At 35.4% G+C, this 24124-nt stretch overlaps 2 protein-coding genes across 3 annotated transcripts; one reads left to right on the plus strand and one right to left on the minus strand.

Moving 5' to 3' along the window:
• The first annotated feature begins 1904 nt into the window (after positions 1-1904).
• Positions 1905-7273, plus strand: LOC116118125 (protein ACCELERATED CELL DEATH 6-like). The gene is made up of 5 exons (XM_031404093.1): positions 1905-2143; positions 5136-5154; positions 5403-5874; positions 6011-6522; positions 6648-7273. The coding sequence occupies exons 1-5, from the start codon at positions 1905-1907 to the stop codon at positions 7212-7214; spliced, it is 1809 nt and encodes a 602-aa protein (XP_031259953.1). The 3' UTR covers positions 7215-7273.
• A 277-nt stretch (positions 7274-7550) lies between these two features.
• On the minus strand, positions 7551-18135 carry LOC116118141 (ubinuclein-1-like). 2 transcript variants are annotated; one of them, XM_031404117.1, is made up of 11 exons: positions 17910-18135; positions 16263-16339; positions 13584-14193; positions 12276-12372; positions 12010-12119; positions 11809-11892; positions 11346-11450; positions 10642-10782; positions 10508-10555; positions 9178-9279; positions 7551-8260 (listed from the first exon to the last, which is right to left on the minus strand). In XM_031404117.1, exons 1-11 carry the CDS (start codon positions 18096-18098, stop codon positions 7841-7843), a joined length of 1983 nt encoding a protein of 660 aa, XP_031259977.1. In that variant the 5' UTR covers positions 18099-18135; the 3' UTR covers positions 7551-7840. The 2 variants fall into 2 exon arrangements, with proteins under 2 accessions (XP_031259977.1, XP_031259976.1); XM_031404116.1 differs by having other exon boundaries at positions 11809-11895.
• Positions 18136-24124: the final 5989 nt, after the last annotated feature.

A 24124-nucleotide genomic window follows, 5' to 3' on the forward strand; every position in this document is an offset into this window, starting at 1 on the left:
TTAAAAACTTACAATTTTGTATTGCACGTAACTTGTATGCCCTATTGCGAATCTTCTTCCTCCATTAAATTATCTTTTTATTCTTTATAGCATTAAAAAAAAAAAAATTAGAGTTTATGAGATAATAGTGGGGTGTTAAAAGTATTTGTAAAAAAATAGGAAGTTAAAGTTAATTTTAATTATTTAATATGTGATTAAATTTGTCATTTTAAATATATACAATCAATATATTTAAAGTATTTTAGTATTATATATATATATAACCCAAAAAATGGCTTAACGACATTTCCCACCTCAGACTTCTAAAATATCACTTTACTACCCACCATTAGCAATTTTCGTTGTGAGGAAGGACAGGATGGTCAAAAGTCAATTATAAGTGAGGATAGGATTGTATTTTGGCTTCAACAATCACACCTAAAACATCAAGTGTCTTTAGCAGTTTCTCAATCTTTTTCTGACCGCTCTCTTCATCAGAAATCATCCCGCCATTCGACTCACCGTTGTGCCCTCATCAAAACCCCCAAGTTTCCCGACCCGATTGCTTCCCAAACACTGCCTATTGAAGCCTCCTTTCCTAGGGTTTTGTTGCAATTTCCTAGCCTTTTTTTGGCCACCCTCGACAAATGGTGAGTGAGCAGTTTTTGTAGTAGAGACATTGGTGAGTCTTTTGGCGGTAGTAGATTGAATTTTGGTGGTCAGAGCTAGCTAGAATTGGATTTGAAAGTGGTGATTAAGAGAAGAAAAAAATGCAAAACCGGTGAAAAAGAGTCGGTGTGAGTTTTGTAAAGGAGGTTGTGAGGAGTTGTAGGTAGTCTCGGAAGTGATTTTGGACACCAGAATCGGCTTAAAAAAGACAAAAACCGTCTGCTGCGATGTTGCTAACGTGCGCCGCCTCTTGCTAACATGCGCCTCTCTCTCTTCAAGCCAGATTTCGGGCGATTTCGACAGCCAAAATCGCACCTATCACCACCCACAGACTCACCGATCCTTCTCCTACAAAACCCCCTAGTTTCCAAACCTCGATTGCTTTCCTAACACCATTGATTTCCGGTGCCGAAATTTGGTTGAGGTGTGTTGTGATCATCAACAATTGAGGGTTAATCTTTAATGGGGTTATTTTTGTACTCACAATGAATTTAATGGAAATTTTTGGAAATTTTTAAAAGAATATATTTTTTAAGTGGTAAAATGGTATTTTAAAAACTGTGTCATTAAACCAATAACCTTACAAGCTTTGGTCTGATGTCAAGTTTAGTGTCGGGACTATTGACTTTATTTTGTTAGCTGATTGGTGTAGAGTTTGTATCTAGTCAATAAAGGGTATCAGTAGTTTGTTAAGCTGCTTGCTATTACGCCAAGCTTTTGGACAGTACGTATAGCAGCAGATACTTATAAACAAAGTCGATGTTTCTAGAAGTTTATAAACTTTTTTTTTTGTATCAGAGCCAGGAAGAAATTTCCTGGCAATTCTCCGTTACCAAACACGAACATTTTCTCGGAAAATCTTCAAAATTCTGTGCAACAACAAGATGAAGTTCTTAGATTAACATCGCAAGCTCTTACTGCTTCAGGTTACATCGTTCTCTTCTCTTACTGCTTCCAGTTTGGCTCCAATTACACTAAAACTTGCTCAGAAAAACTATACCTACTGGTGTCCACAAGTAATTTCTGCTGTCCGCGCATTTGATCTTGAGCAGTTTCTTACCGCGTCTAAACCCACGTGAATTTGTTTCAATAACTACTAGTAATGGTTCTGTTGTTACCAGACTGAATCCAGCATTTGCTGCTTGGTGTAGAATGGATCAATTGTTATTGAATTGGCTGATTTCTTCTATGTCTGAACCTATGATATCTGGATTACTTTGGAAAAACTAAACATCAATCAAGCCAAGTCACAAGTAATGCATCTAAGGCATCTTCTTCAAACCACTACTAAAGGATCACTATCTGTTCAAGAATATGTCCAAAAGATGAAGGATTTTGTAGACATGTTGTCTGCTTCAAGCACTGAGATCTCAGATTCAGAGCTTATTTTGCATATTTTAGGTGGTTTGGGGCCCGAATTTTATGTCGTCGTTAATTTGACCTTTTTGGCTTCTCGTTGTGAATCGTTTACCTTAGAAGAGGCTCAACTCCAAGCGTATGAGAATTGATAGGCTGGACAACAGTCTCTTTACTCTTCTGATATACGTGGCAGCTTAGCTCTTTATGCCGCCAGAAAGCTTCCTCCTTCTCCTCAGTTTACCCAATCTGCTTCTCAATTTTCTTCACGAGGAGGTCGCCGTCGTGGCAGATTTGGTGGTGGCGGTTTGTCAACTCTACAGCAAACCTGGTCATGTTGTTCTGCATTGCTATCATAGATTCGACATCTGTTTTCAGGGCCCTACGGCAGTCACTCAAGCAGATACTCATCAATCGTTAAGTTTTTCATTTTACTGAACGGTTGAAGTTTTCTGGAAGTTCATAAATTTCTTTAGGGACAACCGGACAAGTCTATTTGGGCTTTTTATTTTTTAACATATAATAGCTCAAATTTAGTTTAAATTTTAATAATTTACAAAAGCTAACAAAAAAAAAAAAAAAAAAGATTGTGAATACAATAAAAGTCTTATAAAACTTATTAATTCATATAAAAAAGATACATAAATTAAAAATTATGACACCTTTTTTTACGTAGGAAACAAAAAAAACATAAACCAAAGTTTTGAACTCTATCCAATCTTCATCTTCAACTCTTACTTGATCTTCAAAAGATCTCCTATTGACAGCAAATTACACAAAAGAACTGATATTAGTATAACAAATACACTTATAAATAAAATATGGTAAATGGTAACCAAATATAGGAATGAGAAGCAAGTCGAGCAGTTCGCGAGCCACGCGAGCTCGGCTCGTAAAAAACTCGAACTCAATTCAAAGTCAATCGAGTTGAGCTCGAATGGCTCATTTAAGGGGTCAAGCCGAGTTCAATCTAGATGAAGCTTGGCTTGATAGGCTCGCGAGCCTTATCGCGCTCGGAGGGCCAAATTACAAGTTTTGTAACTTTTTTAATTCCAAGTTTTTACAATGACAAACAACTCCCTTCTCACAATAAAATCAAAGTTCGTGCTTGAGTACCCACCCATACCCGCGAGCTCGAGCTCGAGCTTAAGTATTCAAGCTCGAACGAGCTTGGCTCGAACTCAAACTCAACAATGTTCGTCACTAACCGAGCTCGAGTATCCAGATACTTGGCTCAGCTCGTATACCCTAACCAAATATAACTAAAAAGAAAAATTAAAATTTAAGTATTTAGAATGTTTAGAAATTATGTAAGAAAGAGGAGAGAAAGAAGTAATAAAGAAAATAAATTTTTAGAATGTTAGAGAGAACCGTTGTTTTTTGCGACATAGTGAAATGTGTGTCCCTTTACTTTCTTTCGGAAAAAAATATGGGAAAAATCTCGTATATATTTCAAAATAATAAAGGTTGGCTTACAACTCAACTTTATAAACTTTCTCTCACAACCTTGACATGATAATTCACAATTGGTTAGTTTGCAATTGAGTAACAAGACTCATAGTGAGCAAGCGAGACTCATTTTTGAACTAATCAATTGCTAGCTACCATGTCAAGATTGTGAGAGAAAATTTATGAGATTAAATTGTAAGTATAGTATTATATTATACATTTCAAAATTCTTTAGCTAAGTGAAATTTCAAACTTGTGTTACTATACGCACAAATTAATTGAGTTAGGTGCAAAATTTTTCCTTATCATCCCAAAAGCTTAATTTTCTTGTAATTATTGTATATTTATTTTTATTTTAAAATAAAAATATATTTTAAATGATAAAATTTATTATGTTAAATAATTTTTTTTTTATCAGTACACTTTCCTTATATGATCAATATTATATTATTTTTGTATCTACGCTTAAAAAAGGTTCTTTTGACCCTCTCGAAAAGAATTCCTGGTTTCCCAAGCCTCAAATTGGGACCTTGGCCTTGGACATGAGGGACATCCGACAGTATACATGCTCGCTCTAATTTGAGCCATTCAAAGCTATTACTCCACAGTTGACTTGTGAAATTCTCGTTTTACCCTTGTAACATAAACTTAATTACTTTAAAAGGGATTGATTTACCACTTCAACATTGTTCGGAAAAAAAGTGACACTTGATTTTATTCTTATTCCCTTTTGATTTCAGATATTGATCTTTAGTATAAATCAAGTGTTGCGAATTTCTCTACCAATTCTAATTTATTCTTGTCTTGCTTTTCCTTTTTTCTCTTTAATTATCATGTAATTTGTTCTTACAGTTATTCTTTAACATAAAATAAAATGTTTTATCACAGAGGACAAGTGTAAAATAGATTTCACTATGACTTCTAAAATAACTAAAAAAACACTTTTAATTTCTTTCCTATAGTTTTTTAATCATATGGTTGTAATTCGAAATCATTAGTTAAATAATGGAAGGTTGAATAATTTGACTTCAATTTCACTTATCCAATCAAATAGTGCCCAACTATGGGTAGTATAATAGGACACAATAAATGCAATACAATTTTATATAAAACTCATAGCAACAAATTAATAAAAATAAGCTCCTGATTTTAGCAAATATGTAGTATAATATAAAATGATACCAAGCATCTTATATAATTATGATTTAAGATCAAAATCCTGATCTGAGATTACTTGGGTTTTTAAGTATCTCAAGACATTTATCTTTTTTTATTTATTTGTGGTTTAGAGTTTTTTGTCTGAGATATTCATATTTTGTAACTGCCAATTTTATATAAAACTCGCAACAAAAAGTTAATAAAAATATCTATTTTTATTTGATTTTATATTGTATGAGCTAAAAATCGTCTTAAGCCTTATTAGACCCAAACAGACAACTTCTACTATGTAAGCCCAAGGCTGTGACCCAATTCTGGTTAGGCCTACAACATAATTCGTGTCATGGGCCAAACCCACGGCTTGAAACCAACCTTTCTCCAAGTTGGACATCACCATTAGCCCACCTAGAGATAGGCCCATTGGTCCTCTAAAGGGACAAAATCCCACTAAATCCCTATTACACTAGCTTCCTATTTGGGTTTTATCCTAATTCACTTAAGATCTTGTATCTTATGTGAGTTAGGACTCTTGATTCTATTAAGGTAAGTAAATCAAAGTCTTTCCTATTTAGTAGTACTTTGTCATTACAGATTCAAAGTCTTACTAGGATTCGAAAATCTTATTACCACTATATAAGGAGGGGTCCTGCCTCTCATTAAGCATTCAATCTCAATACCACATATTTGCTCCTAAGAGTTATACACCTACGCCATAGTAGTGTCGCAGTGCTTACGACAGACACTACACTAGTGTTTTACATAAGCTATGCGCTTGTGTTTTTTGTGTGCAGGCTCAGCAGATTGTGACACAAATTCTCAAGGATACAATCTTGCATATTAACATCAAATCCCAAAAGGAAGACATGGTATCAACAGAATTCGTGACACAAATACTTGAAATGTGTCCATCACTACTACTGCAAGTCAATGCGAAAACTGAAGAGGAAGAGATAGATTTAGAGAGTGGGCTAAAACCTGAGTGGGAGACGCTGCAGATGACCAATTATGAGAATAACACTGCATTACATGAGGCTGTGCGACATAAACGCTTCCATGTGGTAAAAATATTAACAGAGAAAGGAGACCCTGATTTTCATTATTCGGCTCATAATTTGGGGGAAACTCCACTCTATCTTGCTGCCGCCAGAGGATATAAGGATGACAGTATGGTGATACAAATATTAGAAAGATGCACGTCAGCAGCCCATGAAGGACCCAATGGAAAGACGGCTCTGCATGCGGCAGCCATCGCCTGTAGTTCAAGTAAGTTGATTTAAGTAGAAAATTTTCAAATTTTTATCCCAATAATTATTATTTTAATTAAAATTAAAAAGATTATTAAATAAGACATAAAAGCTAACTGGTACAGTGTAGTTAATTTATTGTTTTGTTGATTTAGGTACAGTAGAAAAGATAATAGAGAAAAAGAAGAGCTTGATAAAAGTCACCGATCAACATGGATGGACTCCACTTCATTATGCTGCATATTATGGTAACGATGTGGTAGAGTTGTTATTAAAAGGTGATAGATCTACTGCCTACATTGGTGACAAAGATCGGAGGATGACACCACTTCATATGGCAGCTGGCCGAGGGAATCTAAAAGCAATGAAAACAATTATTTCCAATTGTCCAGAATGTTACGAATTGGAGGATAATAGAGGTTGGAATGTTCTTCACTTTGCCATGCTGGGTTTAGATGAAGAGGATTTGAAACATCTTCTGAGAGAGAGTTCATTAATAAGGAGTCTTACAAATAAGAAAGATGCAAAAGGTAACACTCCGTTTCATATCTTGGCTGCTACCCATCCTAATTATTATATCGATTATTCCTGGGGCGACATGGAGGCTGTCAACAACCAAAATGTCAGTGTGTTAGACATAATAATTTACGGCTACTCTGAGCTGGAGGTAAGTTTAATTTAGTATTCATAAATTGGTTTATCTCAAAAACAGGAACAGACTAAACTTTTCGCATAAACATATTACAAGTATATATGATTCTAACGTAACGTATGATAATCAATGTATTACAGAAAGAAATTCAAGAATTGTCCAAAGATGTTGGCAAAGGAAATCAATATCCGAAAGGTGTAATCCGCCTAAGGAAAGGAACAAAAATTGAGGATCGCCAAAAGGAATATTTATCTGCAGAAGACGAAAAGGAAACAAGAGCATCACATTTGGTAGTGGCTACACTCATAGCAACCGTAACCTTTGCTGCGGCTTTCACCTTTCCTGGTGGTTATAATAGTGAAAAAGGACCAAACCAAGGCACCGCAATTTTATATAGAAATCCTGCTTTTCAAGCGTTTATAATAACCGATACAATCGCCATGACCCTCTCCCTTTCTGCTGTTTTTATCCATCTTTTTTTGTCCACTAAAAAAATCCAAAAGTCGGAGGACCTGTCCATTCAATTGTTGGGTATTGCCTTGATTCTCACCATGTTTTCCATGGGAGCAATGGTAATTGCATTTATTGCAGGCACATATGCAGTGTTAGAACCTTCTTCAGGCCTGGCCGTTACCACTTGTTTCATTGGCTTCATCTTCTTCCTTCTAGTGTTTTGCGTACTAAGATTAATCCTCAAAAGTGAATAAGATGAATGATATGGTCAAGGGAAAGACTCTAAAATCCTCTTCTCTTTGTATTATTAGCATTGGCTTATTGTTATATTAATATATTGAAAGAAAATTTGATAATATTTATAAATATTTTGTGAATGAGATGTAGTGTATAACTGTTAAATGCCTTCCTATACTTTTTGTTCTTTCTTCAATTTATAAAAAAAAAAAAGGTAGTAGTTATTGTTTGCCTCAACTCAACATCTCATACATCAAACATAAAATATTGTATTAATTCCAAGGAATAATTCACCTTTTTCTTTTTATTTTTCTCTTTTTGGGAAAACAAAAATGAAGGAAAGCCATAGAAACTAATCAACAAAGGTGAAAACCATATCAACCATTAAAGCAGGCCTCCATAAACAATTCCTCTAAATTGTTCAATGTCTGCCTAAACATTACAACTTTGTGCTATTAATACCTATCTAACAACTCTACTCTTTACTATAGCCATAATATTACCTCTACACTGATGCATGCTATTCACTGGGTATCTTTTGTTGGCAAGAGCACAATCACATTGCAGCAATAAAACAGCCCGCCTGCAGTTTTGCAATTCCCTAAAATCATACAAACTTTGCACCTTTACATAATATAACATGCTAGCAGGGTCTTCCACTGTTAGAAGGGGCTGCCAACTGGTTGCTTAAACCATCTGGGTAGCCAACTGTCCGCTTTTGAGATTTGAGAGATTCCTTATTGGTGCTCCATGATGACTTGTTCATACTACTTTCTGGTTCTGCCTGTTGCTGCTTTGGTTGCTCTCTTGACGCTGGGTAGGCCAGTTTCTCAAGCCTCTCTTGTTTATGCAAATCTGTATTTGAACCTTTCGCCTTACAACTCGATGTTCTCATAGCAATAGCATGGTGATGATGATCAGTAGTTAAGCTACTGTGGGTATTAGTCTCAGCAATCGTTTTCTCATAAAACGCTTGTGGTTGAGCCATTGAGCTAACTTCTCCCCGAATAATGCCGTCGGTACTTGGCCCAGGCAACTTCTTATTCTTCAGTTTTTCTTGAGCCTGAACATAATACGTTCAAATACTAATATTTATAGATGACCAATTTCTTTCATTTCCATAAATGAATGTACTTGGAAACAGTTAATAGAATCATAATAATATTTTTTTTTGATAGGAAACATTAGTATATTTAAGTATAGAAAAAAGATACAAAGTTGGACGAAATGTCCACTGTAGGAGAGTTAGATTTTTACCTAAAAAAAAAAAAAAATTTCTTAATATTGTGTATAAGAAAACCAAAAATAGTGAAAATACAGCATCCCAAAAACCAGAAAAACATACCACATAACTCAAAACCCTATCCAGTTATGATAATACGTTCAAATACTGATGTATAGATGACCAATTTCCTTCATTTCCATAAATGATTGCACTTGGATTCATAACAATATAAACTGCCGATATCTAATGAGCAAATAAATAGCTTTAGCAGTTGTATTTAATTACTAGCTGGATTCCATGTTGCCAATACCAAGCATTAGTTAAAAATATACATGCTGCAGATCATTACCGTCAGAATCTATTTTATTATTACATATCCCAAGATGTATTTTTAGAACAAATGGTGTTATAAGTGAGATGAGTTGTTGGGTTGTAAACCCTTGTAAACTGAAATAAAAATTAGAAATCTGAGAATCATATCTAGTTAATTAATGAATAAGAAGGGGAAGACCCCCACCTTTTTTCTTTTGGGATGAGCTACCGGCAGAATTCAGAGCAAGAAAATAGTAAATAGGGGGAAAAAGGGACAAATAAGAAAACTCGTACTAACTCAGAAATTGGGAAGTTTAAGAACAATGAACCAATTATATTTTCTTTCTGAAGAAACAGTAGAGGATTGAAAGATTAAGAATATTAAGTTTAGAAGAAAATCGAATTGGATTTATAGGAATTTATTTATGAAAATGTGTCCACACCTTCTCATCACCATGTGATGCCCTTCGACGGTCCTTTGCCCTAAAGATTGCTTTCTTTATCCCGAGACTGTCCATGACTCCAATTGGCCATAACTCTGCAAGCTGAATCATATACATAAACAGAGATATAATGGCTCATCAGACCCCCATAAGTTTGAAATATAATCCTCTGAATTGTGAAACAAATTCCTATGTTCATGAAGAAAGAGCGAGAACAATTGTTACAAAAACTGGGATAGAAAGTAACACATCAAATTGAAGACAGAACCAGAATGAGAGTGAAGCAATTTCCTGCTCATCAATCCACATTATTTGTTCAAAACTACCACTAGGACATTTAGAAAATACAGTTTAAGATGAAATGGAATGGCAAAACATGATCTGTTGCAATTCCACAGATATTTAAATTAACTCGCTACATTAAAACAATTCACAAATCCTGTATATTCAAAGGTTCAACTTATGGATGAGAAGAAAATTTATTTAGAAGTCACATTCGTAAACTGTGCAAACGTAGGACAGACAGGATACATCAACTTAGACTGTTAGGAACTGTTGAAAATTCTTTTTGGTACTTGTTTTTGAGAATAAAAGCAAAAATTGAATTCTCTATTCCAGGCCACCAGAATGGTTCCTGTAACATTTTCATAAAACAGTATTCAGTAAATGAAAAAAGTAAAAAATATCTATCGAAATGTTTAGAAAAATGACAAAACTATTTATCTAATACAAATATTATAATATATTAGCATTCTTAGAAATGTTTAAATCAAATAATAATTAATTAATAAATACTTCAAACAACTCTAAAGAGCTTTCTAATTTTTTATAATCAATCTAGAGAAATAGTGAAAATAGCTCAAAATGCTTCTACAATTTCCTATACGAAAGTAAGAAATGGTTTCTTTCTTTTCGAAAAACATTTCTAAATGCAATTCTAAGCATGTTTTTCCTGAATCTTGAATTTAGAGAACACCAAATCGTTTTACAAAAATGACAATGAATGCATCCTTAACTGTTGACATCTAGCACGGTACTTATTGCAAATTGTAAAACATTCTCCACAATCTCTTCATGTGGTCTCCTTTCATATTCCCAAAGTAACATCTAAAATCATGCAAGCTACTTGGTTGAGATGGTACTGACATGCCTGCACAAGTTCTATCTTTCCCAAATTTGAGGCTTAACATATTATATTAGATTATAATGCGGAACCTTATTCTTTCACCATTTAGCACCATACAAAAGTAATCAACTTTGCAGAAAAAAAATGTGCAGGTAGTTCATACTGGGAAAAGAGAAGATGAAAATAGAAAAACAAATATAATACCTCAGTATATAACTTTCTAATTTGTGGACCTTTGTCTTCATCCATCCCCTAGACATTAATCAGCTATATCAGTAACATGTAAAATTACTAATGCAATATAACATACAACTATTGGGCATGGTACAAATGAACACCTGGATGTATAGGTCATAAAGATCACACATTTTGTCCTCCAGTGCACTATTCATACTAAATTTTTCTCTGTGGATTCTTTTTTCCTCTGAACCAAATGCTTCTTGAAAATTATCAGCTGCTCCATCACTTTGTTTAAATGCCTGATGAAGGTTATATACATTTGCATAAGGTACAATAGAATCAAAGTTGCTATCAGATTTTGTCACAAGATTCAGTAGCAGCCCAAGAATATCTTTCTCAACTTTGAAAGCATTACATAGAATTGAGCCTAAGAATCTTCTTTGTAACATTGGAAAACATTACATGAAATTAATAGAGGAAAACATCACATCGAAATGACTTTCCATCAAATTATCATTGGTAAGCGTTAAAAAATTGCATTATTTGCAAGCATTAAAAAATTGCATTATTTGCAAGCGTTAAAAAATTGCATTATTTGCAATCTAATTTTTACAAATTCTCACTTCTTGAGAGGAGTGTTTACTTTTATTAAAACAAGTGTAGCGAAGTAGCAAATTTGAACTACTTTTAACAATGGCCAGATAAAAATTTTAAGCAGTTGGATAATTATCAAACTTGACTGTCTGGCTATATACAAATTTTATATTCAATAATATAAAGCATGAGAAACTAAACTAAAACCAAAATTTAGAGTACATAAAAAAAAAATGTGGAATTTCAACAAAGTGGAATTTGAGGAAACCTGTAGTTTGATCATCTCAGTGACCTCCAATTTGATTTGTTGAAATCTATCAGCTTTCTCACGCTTGGCTGACAGACCAAGTAGAACCATCTCTCTCAAGTTTCTCTGCAGCCAACCATTATATATAGAAAGAATTAAAAGAAAAAAGGGACACAGAGAGGGAGAGAGATATTTGTTTAACATGTATAATAAGCAAAAGACTGATAAAATCAACAAGGATATTCCATAAAAAAATCACTAATTGAGTGGTCCCACTAAATTTTCAGAAAAACATGAAATAAAAATTATAGACTCTGCAAAGGAATTATCATCCATTACTATATTGTTTAAAGTTGGTCCCAATTAAAAGAGACTACTTTTAGCAAGGGATAGATTGACATGGAAAAATGGTTGAAGCATTGGTCTTTGATAAATTTGAAAATGAATTTCTCGTAGTTTACTTTCTTTTTGAAAAAATAAGCACCTTCAGCGTTCTAAGCTGCACTAGATGCCCGAGAATACTCATAAGTCGATCAACTAACTCATTGGATATTTTCCCTTGGCTTGACTGCTGAAATTACAATAGAAAATAATCAAAATAACTCAAGTGGAGCTGAAAGCTTAAGCAGTGACTGAAATAGTGTACAACAACAAAAAGAAATAATAAGAAAAAGGTTCATCTAACCGCCAGTCTAGCAACTTTAGCAAGCTTTTGCTTCACTTCACGGGGCAATCTTCTTTTGATAGCTATGGATGAAGTGTCAGCTTCCTGAACTTCTACATTAGGTGGTCTTGCTGTCGAAAACAATCCACATTATATAGCATAAACACACTTATTTATGTTAAACTTCTACATTTATGATTAAGCAAGACTTTATATTTACTAGGAAAATGGCCCATATTTATCATTAGGCAAGAATTTATATTGCCCAAGGAAAATGACCGACTCACATTCTGCAACTACTTTCTCCAACTCCCTGATGGCCCTTTCAAGGGATGAACCTTTTGGCCTCAAACTCGAGACATCCTTTAAATAGGAGGCCATTTTCTGAGAAATGGGATACGAATTAAAACAAACATATGTTAGCACAGATTTCATTCCCAAAGAATTCCATGTCCAAAGCAATACACACAAAATGAAACAGTAAAAATACCTAAACATTAATCACTACATATCAGCAAAAAGGGTTTTACTAGTGTACACGTGTACAGGTGCGCGTGCGCATGGATGTGTGCGTGTGTGCGTGTGTGCGTGAGAGAGAGAGAGAGCACATCATTAACCAATCATTATCAACTTGGGCATGTCTCTTTCCAAGTGCTTATTAAAGAGAAACTACTTTGTTTGAAAAATGGGTGATTATATTTACACCCTGAGAGATAATTTATGGTTTTTCTAAAAAAAAAGAAAAGAAAGAAAAAGACTATAAGGTGGTTTTAGTGACTTTTCAACAAAAAGTTTCCTAGTAAGGAAGTTTTTTAATAGTTTTGAAAACAGCGTATTTCATTAAAATTAGAACCTCTCTCAAGGGGTTTCATGATAATTACCATCGGAAAATAGGCTGAGACCTCCTGGGGAGGTTTTTGATCAATTTATAAACTTCAAGGAGGTCCTTGATGACTTATAGTAGATGTTTACCATGATTTTTGAAACTTCAAGGGAGGCTTCTACCTATTTCCATACCAGTAGGTCCCTTGTAATTAGGTCTAGTCTCAAGGAAGGTCCATGAACTTTTTTCTAGACACTGGATCAGGAAGAGCGAAATTTTGATGCATAATCAAAGTTGATATTACCCCAGATAACTTAAATACAATTTTAATTTTCAAGATACTACATTAGATGAGCATGATTTTACAACCAAAGAATGAGGATACCATATTAATTGGGTTGGTGGTTTCCAATCTCGGGAACAAAATGTGATAAAAAGTGGAAGGCATGATTTAATGTTAGGATAAACATATATGCATCAGAAACATTATGAAAGTTGAACCTACAGTGTTTCCTATAGAAATAACACAGCTCAAACAAAAAGCAATTTACCAGATTCTCTGATATAAATATAGCACTATTTTGCACAAACAAATGAAAAAAACCAAAATCACCCAAGTCTGCTGAACTAGGAGAGATAGTAGGAGAGATAGCACAAGGCAATACCCATAAGATGACTCACCCACTAACACTTAATACAATAAAAAGGAAATCGAGATAGAGTCAAACTCTAGAGATATAATCTGAGATTTTCAGGAAATGCCAGTACGTACCATTGGCTCGGTAGGAGAAGCAGGAATATTAAGGTCAGGCAATCCATTAATTCCATTCTTCTCCCTCTGCCAAACATTTGTCGAGAATTCAAATTCACTGGTGTCAGTCAATATTCTGTTCACCTGAGGCTCTAGTTTTTTAGAAGCATTTTTATCTTCATATCTCAAATCGATAGCACCAGAGAGTTTATTCTCATCCTTTAATTTGTTCCCCAAACTCCTGCAATGGGCAATTCCAATCCTCTGCTTTTCAGTATCTTTTGAATTTAGATTAAGTACAGAAGCATCTTTATTTGGGATTCCTGCATAGAAAGAATACTCAGATTTAATGCTAGAATCAGCAAGCTTCTTTCTGGAGAATACTGTTGGAGAATTTGATGGATTCTGTGATTTTCTATCATGATAATGGTCACTGCTAGCAGCAAAATTCTGGGAGAGACTGGAAGGTTGTTTCCCCAACAGTAATTTCTTTGCAGCAACTTTCGGCCTTGCATGACCTAATTTTGCATGCTTATTTGGTACATGATCATCAGTCTTCTCTCCTAAAGCTTTTGGAATATATTTCTTCCGCTTTTTCAGTTGGCCTTCAGTAGAATCAGTGGGTTCATTTCTGGCAATTCAATAGAAAATAAGAGTCAAGCATAGGCTGAAGATAAATATAAAAGTATTAATTGGGGATCAATGGAAACAAAAGAAAGGACGAAACCGCTCATTTTATTAGCATGCAAAAACCAATTAACAAAATAGAAGTTATGGTCCACGACAGTAATGATAAACCAACAAATCCATATAGCATAAATGCTTCTACAAGAATTATATCAATGCTCAAAATCAATGCTCTGGAGATGCATGTATTTGCACATAATTTTCTGAAACATATCCAGCATTCAGACATATTAAAATATGTCAAATGTACGTTAATTTGTACCAGGAAAGTAATGTTAGATAGCAAAAGAAGTGTTCACAAGATATATTTCAACTAATATATATTTAGAATTCTAGTGTTGTGATTACTTGACATTCAGTTGCAACTGTAAAAATTGGCTTTGAAAAAATATAACAGTTTCTCCCTGCCATTTGGTATTCTACCTTCACTAGAACTGTTGTATCCTTGTCACATGCCTCCATAGATATAAATTCTCCCATTATCAACAGAAAGACATTAATGAGCCCTGGCTAGTACAATATCTACACGCTTGGCCAAGATTACAGAAGGGGTAAATCCTAACTAGATATTTTGTTCTTGGAAAAACTTTCATGTGATATTTAATTTGGATGATAAACCCTTTTACTTTCCCGTCTAGCAAACCATGATTTGGTGTTATTAATATTTATCAGTAGTTCTTTTTAACAAAATTACGCTATAGTGATGAAAATGTTAGGAACACAATAAAAAATATTCTTCCCTCATAATCAATTGGATTTTTAGGATAATTAGGGAATTTCAGCACAATTAGGGAATTTTGTAAACTGAAATTTGCGCCACAACATATATTCACCATTGCTCCAACTTACCAATGCAATTGTGCTTCTTTAAGCAAACATGTGTCAATTTGCATTGTTGTTTAGAACCAGTCATGCTTAGCATTACGTGACCTCTAAAGTTAAAGTGATATAGGAATGAACCATTTTCTGAGGCCTAGATTTTGTAGCTTACTGGCTGACATAGAAACTTGTAATTTATAAAACCTAGCAGACAAAGTTCATATCCTTTCTGCATCCTGTATCCACTTTTAATTTATAACTTGTCATATCCTTACTCATACTCCTACTCATCCCCTTTAACTGGAAAACCAATGCAACATAGTCAATGCTGAAGAAAAAAATCTTAATCTCCCTATGTAACTTCCCCAGCAAACTTCCTCTTCCTAAATCTTCTTTGGTTGAAATCTTAGTTAAGGCATCTTGAAGTCATATTTACAAGTCCCTCCTAAATCTTAACCACAATGCCAACCAAACAACTGCAAAAGCACATACATTTACTGTATACCTAAGACACTCTTGTCATCCCCATCACCAAACACTGAAAAGCAAATAATCCCTTCTATCAATTGGCAGTGCATCCAAAAACTCTAATCCCCTATCCATGTACAGACATAATAAACCCACTTTAACTTTTTCAGAAACATGCAACAAAATTAAGACTCTATCTAGTGCATGACCCTCTTCTGTGGTCCCATAAGAATTGGAGAGGAGTGATTCAGCAAAACCGATCAAATAAATTATTGTAACTTCATTTCCTATGAGAAATTCAGTACAGTCTATATAATTTAACCAGGAAATAATTACTTTATTTACAATATAGAAACAGTATGTAAAAGGCATTGCCCATCATGACCAGTTAAATAAACACTTAAAGCTCGGTTATCGGCCAATATAAAATATGGTAATCTAAAATCATAAATTCACATTTGTTTAACATATTTGGACACTAACTGAAAGTTTATGAACACAGCATGAGATAGACCTATACCATAATAAAGACATCTCAGGAAATATTATTTTCCGGTATTCCAACCACAAAAAGATATGAAGAGCATACAAAGACTATTACAAAATCAAAAACCAAGAACAGTAGAAAGCTTGCTAACAAGACATATAACACAAACACACAAATATATAAGGAATAGACAAACCACCACCGAAAAAAAAAAAAAAAAGGAGGAAAAGAAACCTTACAGCTGTTTTGATTTCCCCTTATTATCAGTAAAATCGTTGTGCTTAGTGGCTGCCTTCTCATCTTGGAAATATTCATCCTGCATAGAAAGAGACAAATTATTACTATAATTTGTCCACATCATAAGAATACATATTTGTGCTGCAATCAAATGTACTGTTACACAGACAAAATCAACCCTTACAAGACATCTGAAAAAAGGAGACTTTTTGAATCATAATACTTGTTCCACTAAATAAGGAAACCTTTTTATCATAATACAAAGAACTTCTAAAAAGGTCACCCAAAATATAACACTCTGTATGAAAACAAACAAAAAGGGGATAAAGATGAATACATAATAATTTTTTTGAAGCTCTTCCTCTACCATACGTCTCAACAAGTTATTCGATAAATTGGACAAATGAATGATTATAATTTTCTCAATAAAGATATTGATTATAACAGCAATAATTATGCATCTAAGTTTCCTATCAAAAAATAATAGTGATAATAACAATAACAATAACAATAATTACAGCAATGAAAAATTAATTTTGTTACTATGTTTGTGATAGTAATTATGATACCGACCAGATGACCATCATCTATCTATATTCCTATCAGAGGCATCGTCTTCTTCTGATATTTCACTTTGCTTACAATTAAAATCATAGTCATCAATGCGCCACAAACAACTCAAACATTATATAATCTCCAAAGTAGTCCTGATTATTTGATTTTGGGCCATCCAAAACTATAAACTCCATTCACTTTAAAAGTCAAGAAAAATGCTATAGCTGTAAAAAAAATTTATCAGGTTACCTAAATCCTCACATTTATGTGTTGTCTCGATGATAAGCTAATCATGAAGATCAAAAAATAAAAGAATGACTAAAAAGCCACAAATAAAATTCCCTATAATCTAGGCAGCAAGCTATTTCTTTCATCAAAGTATTGCGAACAAACCCAAAATCTATTGTATAAGTTTCAAGTGTATCAGCAAACACTGCACTTAAAGTTGATGCAAATGATAAAATTAATGTCTAACAATTAGGATTTCATGTTCTTGGTAGGGTGATAAAGCTGAAGTCTTGTGGATGACGCAGCTCTGGCAACTCTTTGCATGTTTAAGGAAGAATGGAATATAAAGATCTTGGATAATTCAGGAATACATATCAATGTTTTCGGGGATAGAATTCAGTTGTTAGGCTCTCTTTGGGCCTCCATTTCTAGAGACCTTAGAATACATCCTTTATGTTCACCCATCTAAATTAGTAGAGCACATTGGCTAGATCCGTTTCTTCTTGGGCATTTCCTGAGAGAATACAAAACAGCATCTACAAGAATCTATAGAATAGCATGTCCATCACGCAAATCTGGGTATCACAAAAGCTCCACTCAATAAAATTAAACCATAACAACATCCAATTACTGTAAACAACCACAAATGTTAGAAGTGCCACAATGTTCATAATTTCTCAAAATAAAATAAATGACAAAATTCCAAGAAGCACAAAGCAAAACCCAGTTCAATTAACAAAACCCTTATCAATGCACGGCTTACAATTTAATAGAAATATCAAACAAACTACAATCCTCAAAAATCCCAGTTCAAAACTACAAGCAAACAACAAATTACACAAAAGGGTAATCATAAAGAGCCTCACCAGAGCGACCTGAACCTTCTGAGTCTCTTGAGTCAAAGGAGGTTCAGCTTTGTGAGCATCCTTAATCAGCCTCTTCCATGAAACAATTGTGGTCTCACCGGGCCTCAGCTCAATGGTAAACCTCTGCCGAGTCGAAACCGGACAAGAATCGAACTTCGAAGTAGAAGAAGAACTGTTATCAACCTCCATGAATTAATTAATTACAATGACAAAAGAGGGGTTCAGCCATAAGGCAAAAAGCTGTGATCTTTGGGGCTTAAAGGGAGAAAGGGAAAAAGGGTATTGCGAAGAAGGACGGGGTGTTGAAAATGGTGAGAGAATTAAAGGAAAGAAGAACAAATAGGGGTGTAATTGTAAAAATTGAAAGGCATTCAAGGGTTTGTAGATTAGATTTAGATAGATTTTGAGTTCGCTTCAAAATTCGTGAGGGACATGTCATCAATAGTTGAATTTGACACTTCGCTAACCCGTAATTTATTTTTATTTTTCTTCCACATATAATGGATTTTAAAAGCAAGTAATATATACAATTTTATAAAAAATTTAAAAAATTGCATAAAATTATTTAATTTTTAAAAAATTATATTAAATAACTTTTTTTTGGTGAGCAGTGAAAATCCACCATTTATAAAAGTTCGTCAAAAAATTGCCCATTTATAAAAGTTGTTCAAAAAATAATTCTGTTTCAAAACTTCAACAGATTCTACCAAATTACTTCTTGAAACAAAAAAAAAAAAAAAAAAAAAAAAAAAAAAAAAAAAAACTATATCCGGCAAAAACCTATCAGTTTCTATCGGTTCACCAATATAGATGTTTAACATTAACGGGATGTTATCAGTCATTTTGGAGAAAATTTAACTGCCTGGCCATCCCAAGCTTCGAATTAAGAAAATGGTCTTGAAACTGTTTTTCATTTTTTTTTTAATTTAGAGAAGATGACGTGGCATACACGTAAAATGGGTTAAAATGAAAATATTAAAACATATGTGGGCCGAATCAGAAATAATAAAAGTTTTTAAAATTTGAAATTTCTCAAAACAAGCCCCACTAACTATTCACCTCGGTTAATCGAAATTCATTAGGGCAAAAAGCGATTTCTTGAACCAAAGGGAGACAGTGCGATTTCCGATCGAACCCGCAAATTTTCACACCATATTCAATCGTAAACTCAATTTCTTAAACCCTAAATGGAATATAGTCGCGATTTTCGGCGATAAGTCACGATTTTCGATCAATTTCTTGAACCCTAAAATCGATTTCTTGAACCCTAAACAGAATCTGCGCAATTTTCGGCAATACAGCCCACATTTCTGATCCAAACTACAAATTTTCACACCAAATTCAATCCAAAACCATGGCTGACACTCACAATGACAAGGAAAACCCAACGCCACTTTGAATCCTAGATTCTAGTGGTGCAAGCAGTTCAATGGCTACTTCGGTGGATCATCCGATCAGTGAAGGTGGTCGACAGGCAGAGGAGACATCGGCGGCACAAGAACAGAGGGAAGAATCGGCAAACGGTTCTGAAGACGAGGAGTCAGGCGAGAATTCAGGCCAAGAAGAGGATTCCGGTAAGAATTCAGGGCATGAGGAGGAGTCTGGCGAGAACTCAGGCCAGGAGGAGTCTTCCAAGGATTCAGGCGACGAGGAGGAGGCCGGCGAGAATGAGCAGGCTGCCGAAGAAAGGGTACGTTATGAACTGTCGCTTAAGCGATCATTTGTATCGCTTAAGTGATTAACCTCTATTACTCCATCTGCCTAGATCTAAAATCGCTTAAGCGATCCTTTATATCGCTTAAGCAATTGATTAAGTTGACTCTTGGTCGCTTAAGCAATTTCAGATGGCTTAAGCAATCTTTTCGAGGCAGAATCATAGATATAAGATCGCTTAAGCGATCGTTTGTGTCGCTTAAGAGATTCTTTCAGTTTACTCTTGGTCGCTTAAGCAATTTCAAATCGCTTAAGCGATCTGAAATCGCTTAAGCGACCACAGTGGTAATTTTTTGTTGCTGATATTTTGTTTATTAGCTCTTTTGGTTTATTTTTGTTGCTGACATTTTGTTTATATCCATTGTGTAGATTGTGCGGACCGTAAACTATACAGACTACGAGTTGGACCTTATAAGCGATAAGGTGCCCTACTTCCCTGCAAGGTGACGGTCAGGTCAAGTTGGGAAGTTTTTGACAGAATACATGACATTTTAGATAGAATTATGCATGATAAAAGAGATTTTAGTCGCACTTATTTCGGTCGATTTTTAGGACTTGGAAATCATTGGAAAAAGGCATTTTAGGGGTAGGGAGTGCATTACATGTTGCTGCACTCAGTAAGATGCAATAAAAAAATAAGAAATGTGGTTTGTGGTGGGAGCCACTACGTTTTGGCATGATGGAATATGCCCTGGTGACGGACTTAGGATGTGGGGAAGTGCCAGATAAGAAGGCAAAGGCAGTAAAGAATAGTCAGGGAGCCAAACAGTTTTATAATGAGGTTTTGCAGGGGGATAAGTCTATTACAGCATAGGTATTAGAGAATAGGCTAGAAACAATTGAATTTACTGATACACTTTACATTCGATCTTATTGGCTGGTGACTCAACAAAAGCTGTTGAGAAAGATTGGTTGTTGTTTGCAAGCAACTTGAAGTTCTTTAATTCTTATCCATGGGGACTGAAATCATATGAGCGAACCATCAACAGCCTAAAAAAAGTAGACATGGCGTTAAAGCAGTCCCAATGGGAGGGGAAGGATAAACCAAGCACGTACAATTTGTTTGGCTTCCCATGGGCAATGCAGCTAAATATTAATAGATTTTTGTTATATTTTTTGTAACATATGTGTTTGAATTATGATATGGACTGTTTTTTTTTTTTTTACATGTAGGCTTGGATGACGAGTCATCCCTTCTTCGCTAAGGGGGGGGGGGGGGGGGGGACAGTTTGGATGTGCAACAGCAATTTCCTAGGATGTTGCAGTGGCATGTCCAGAGGTACACCCATTCGAATTACGAGCAAATAGACGTTGATATTCAGCGCGCTGGGGTAAGATTAAAGACTAAGCTTTTGAATATGTAGTTGCTTTAAAATATCGCTTCATCTGATTGATTTTCTTCTTATACAGGGAGTCGTCCATCCCTTTCTCACCGCTACTGGGCTGAAGCAGAAGAGACTATGTCAAATCTTTCAAAGCACTGGAGGATGCAACGATGAATGGATAGACCACCTGATGCGGGACCTAAAAGGGGTCACGCATGTGATGGCATTGCGGGGCCACTGCTTCACAACATGGTTGATACCGAGAGGATGAAGCTTCAATCGGCCTAAGGTCCGAGGAGAGGAGAAGAAAGGGAGAAGAAGTTCGTATGCCTCAGCAACCGTATACAAGTACCGCTTTGCCGAGCATCGACATCGGGAGAATGAGGTTGCTAACCTATTACAACAGTCTTTATGCAAGGTTTGACAAGATGGAAGAGTGCATGAAAATGGTGGAGGAGAAATGGATAAGCTGGAGAGAAAGTTGGTATAGTGGAGGAGGATTCGGTACATGGAGGAGGAAGTTGGTGGAGATTAAAGGTGGTTGAAGTCAAACTGGCTTGAAAAGAGAGAGCCGGAATAGCAGTTTGTGAAATCGCCTCACATGGTAGTGACACAGGTAAAGAAGAAGAAAATATAAACAAATGGAGGAAGAACCAGAAATAGAGGAGGTTGGTGGAGGAAGTGGGTGGTGATAATGGAGGAGGGGCGAGGTGGGAGGCGAAGGAAGTGGGGATGTAAAAATGGAGGAAGCGAGAGGAGGTGGGCAAGGGAAATTGTACTCAAATGTCGATTTGTATAGGCCAATAGAGGAAAAGAAAAAACTCTTCTATGCCTATTACAATGGATCAGGAAGTAATGGCCATATAAAGTGTAAGACATGGGATTATCCCTGGGAATGGTTTTGGAAGTTGTTGACGATGGGTACGTGGCTTGAGAACTCGGTGAGTTATTTTTGCTTAATTTTCCTTATTTTTGCCTATGTTTTCCATACTTATCTTGTTGTTTTTATTTGATATAGCACATCGATGAGATATTAGCACTAATGAGGCTACGACAGACTACTGATGGTGATCTATTGTATCCCGACTGTGTCATCACTGATATGGCGTTTGGCCAAAGGCTTGTTTCGGTATATCCCACTTTAATTAAAAATGTTATTGCTAGTGGTGCAACAAAAGGACCGAAGCGAAAAAGATTGGCCCCAGTACAGTTGGACTGCATCCCTGATGATTTTCATTTTAATGACAGAATTATGCAGTATATACGGGGGGATCAGCCCAAATATGGCCACAGTTGGGCTTTTGTTAAAAGAGTGTACTGCATCATCCTCGTCAAAGAGATACATTGGATAGCAGTCGTTGCGTATCTCGAGGAGGGGTTGCTGAAGATCCTTGACTGCAACCCCACTATTTGTCGAGACAACCAATTGGAGATCGAGTTGGAGCCACTGTCCACGTTTTTCCCGCGGCTGTTGCGTGACAGCGGGATGTTTGGGCACTTGGGTGATCAAGTACTAACCGGAAAGTGGCCAATTAAACGCTTTATTGGCCCAATAAATGAGTCAAGGTAACTTTTGTATAAAACTAACTTATATAATATAATTGTTCTATAAGTTTATTCTAATATTAATGTCTTCTTCCTATTGTAGTACTGAATGTGGGGCATATGCCCTAAAATTTATTGAGTTCGTTGAATGACGAAACAATGAGAGATTGTCAGGAGGGCTGGGCTGTTAACTGCTTCCATGGGCAGATGGATCCGTTTTGAGTGAGCAGAACCCAATAAAAAGGTATGAAAGTTGGACTTTGAATTTTGTAGTTTATGTGATGTTGATGTTGATGTTGATACTTGGGTTGTGGTGCTGATGCTGCAGGTGTCATGCTTATATGGAGCTTTACCGAAAGACACGGACTGAGTGAACTTCTCACCTACCCACACTGTAACTTATTTACGTGTTTTTTTTTTTTTTTTATTTACAAAAGTTGACATGTCTGCAGGTTCCTGGCAAACAATGAGAGGAAACTTCTCAAACAAAGGCTGGTTGGAAGAGGAGAGGAGGCATCTGCAATAAAGGCTGCTGGGAAGGCATGGTACAAAACAATGACCTCAGAGAGGTTGCTGGCAAACAGAATTCGAAAACTTCTCAAAGGCTGGTTGGCAGAAGGAGGCATCTGCAATAAAGGGATTGTGCAAAGGTGTTAGTGACATTAAACTCTTGGCATCAAAAAGTAAATTAAAGGCAGTGTATAGGAAATTCTTGTGCTGTGGCTCTTCTTGCAGCAGTGTATAGGAAATTTTTGTAAAGAATTGGATCTGACATTTGGGAGATAATTTTTTTTGTCCATATAAGATATCTCATTAGCAGGTTGAATTTACTATGTATGGTGTGATCATTTGCTTCACCCAAGTCGGATAATGGTTTTTTAGCGTTTTATTTCATTTTGTGTATCACTACAACGTGTGATGTACTGGTGTGATTATTTGATTCACCACAGTTGGGGTTAATGGTTAGCTTGTCCATATATTTCGATATTTGCCGCATCCCAAGCCTATTTTTTATTTTCTATTTCGATTACATTGATGTCTCTTATATTTTGATTTGTGATGAATTTGATTGATACAAATTCTTTTCGAATTTGGGAGGGAAATAAGTGATGTACAAATGTTTCCCAAATGACCAAGACTTTTCCAAATATGATCGCTTAAGCGATCTCAAATCGCTTAAGCGACCAAGAGTCTATTACGAAGCATCGCTTAAGTGATACATCGGATCGCTTAGGCGATTAGTTCATTGTGCCTTGACAAAGATTGCTTAAGCGATCCTAAATCGCTTAAGCGACCCTAAATCGCTTAAGCGACAGAGACTCGTTTAGGAAGCATCGCTTAAGTGATTATAGATCTGGGCATATATTCATTCTGCCTAGGACAAGATCGCTTAAGCGATCATAGATCTGGGCAGATTCATTCTGCCTTGGCCAAGATCGCTTAAGCGATTTGATATCGCTTAAGCGATGAAGAGTGTTTTACGAAAATCGCTTAAACGATACAAATGGATAGCTTAAGCGATTTTCGATCTGGGCATTTGCCACGAGCTAGATCGCTTAAGCAATTACCGATTGCTTAAGCGACTAGGAGTAAAAGCAAAGAATCGCTTAAACGATACATAAGATCGCTTAA

The sequence above is a fragment of the Pistacia vera genome, unplaced genomic scaffold (genome assembly GCF_008641045.1).
Source record: "Pistacia vera cultivar Batoury unplaced genomic scaffold, PisVer_v2 Contig838, whole genome shotgun sequence".
NCBI lineage: Eukaryota > Viridiplantae > Streptophyta > Magnoliopsida > Sapindales > Anacardiaceae > Pistacia > Pistacia vera.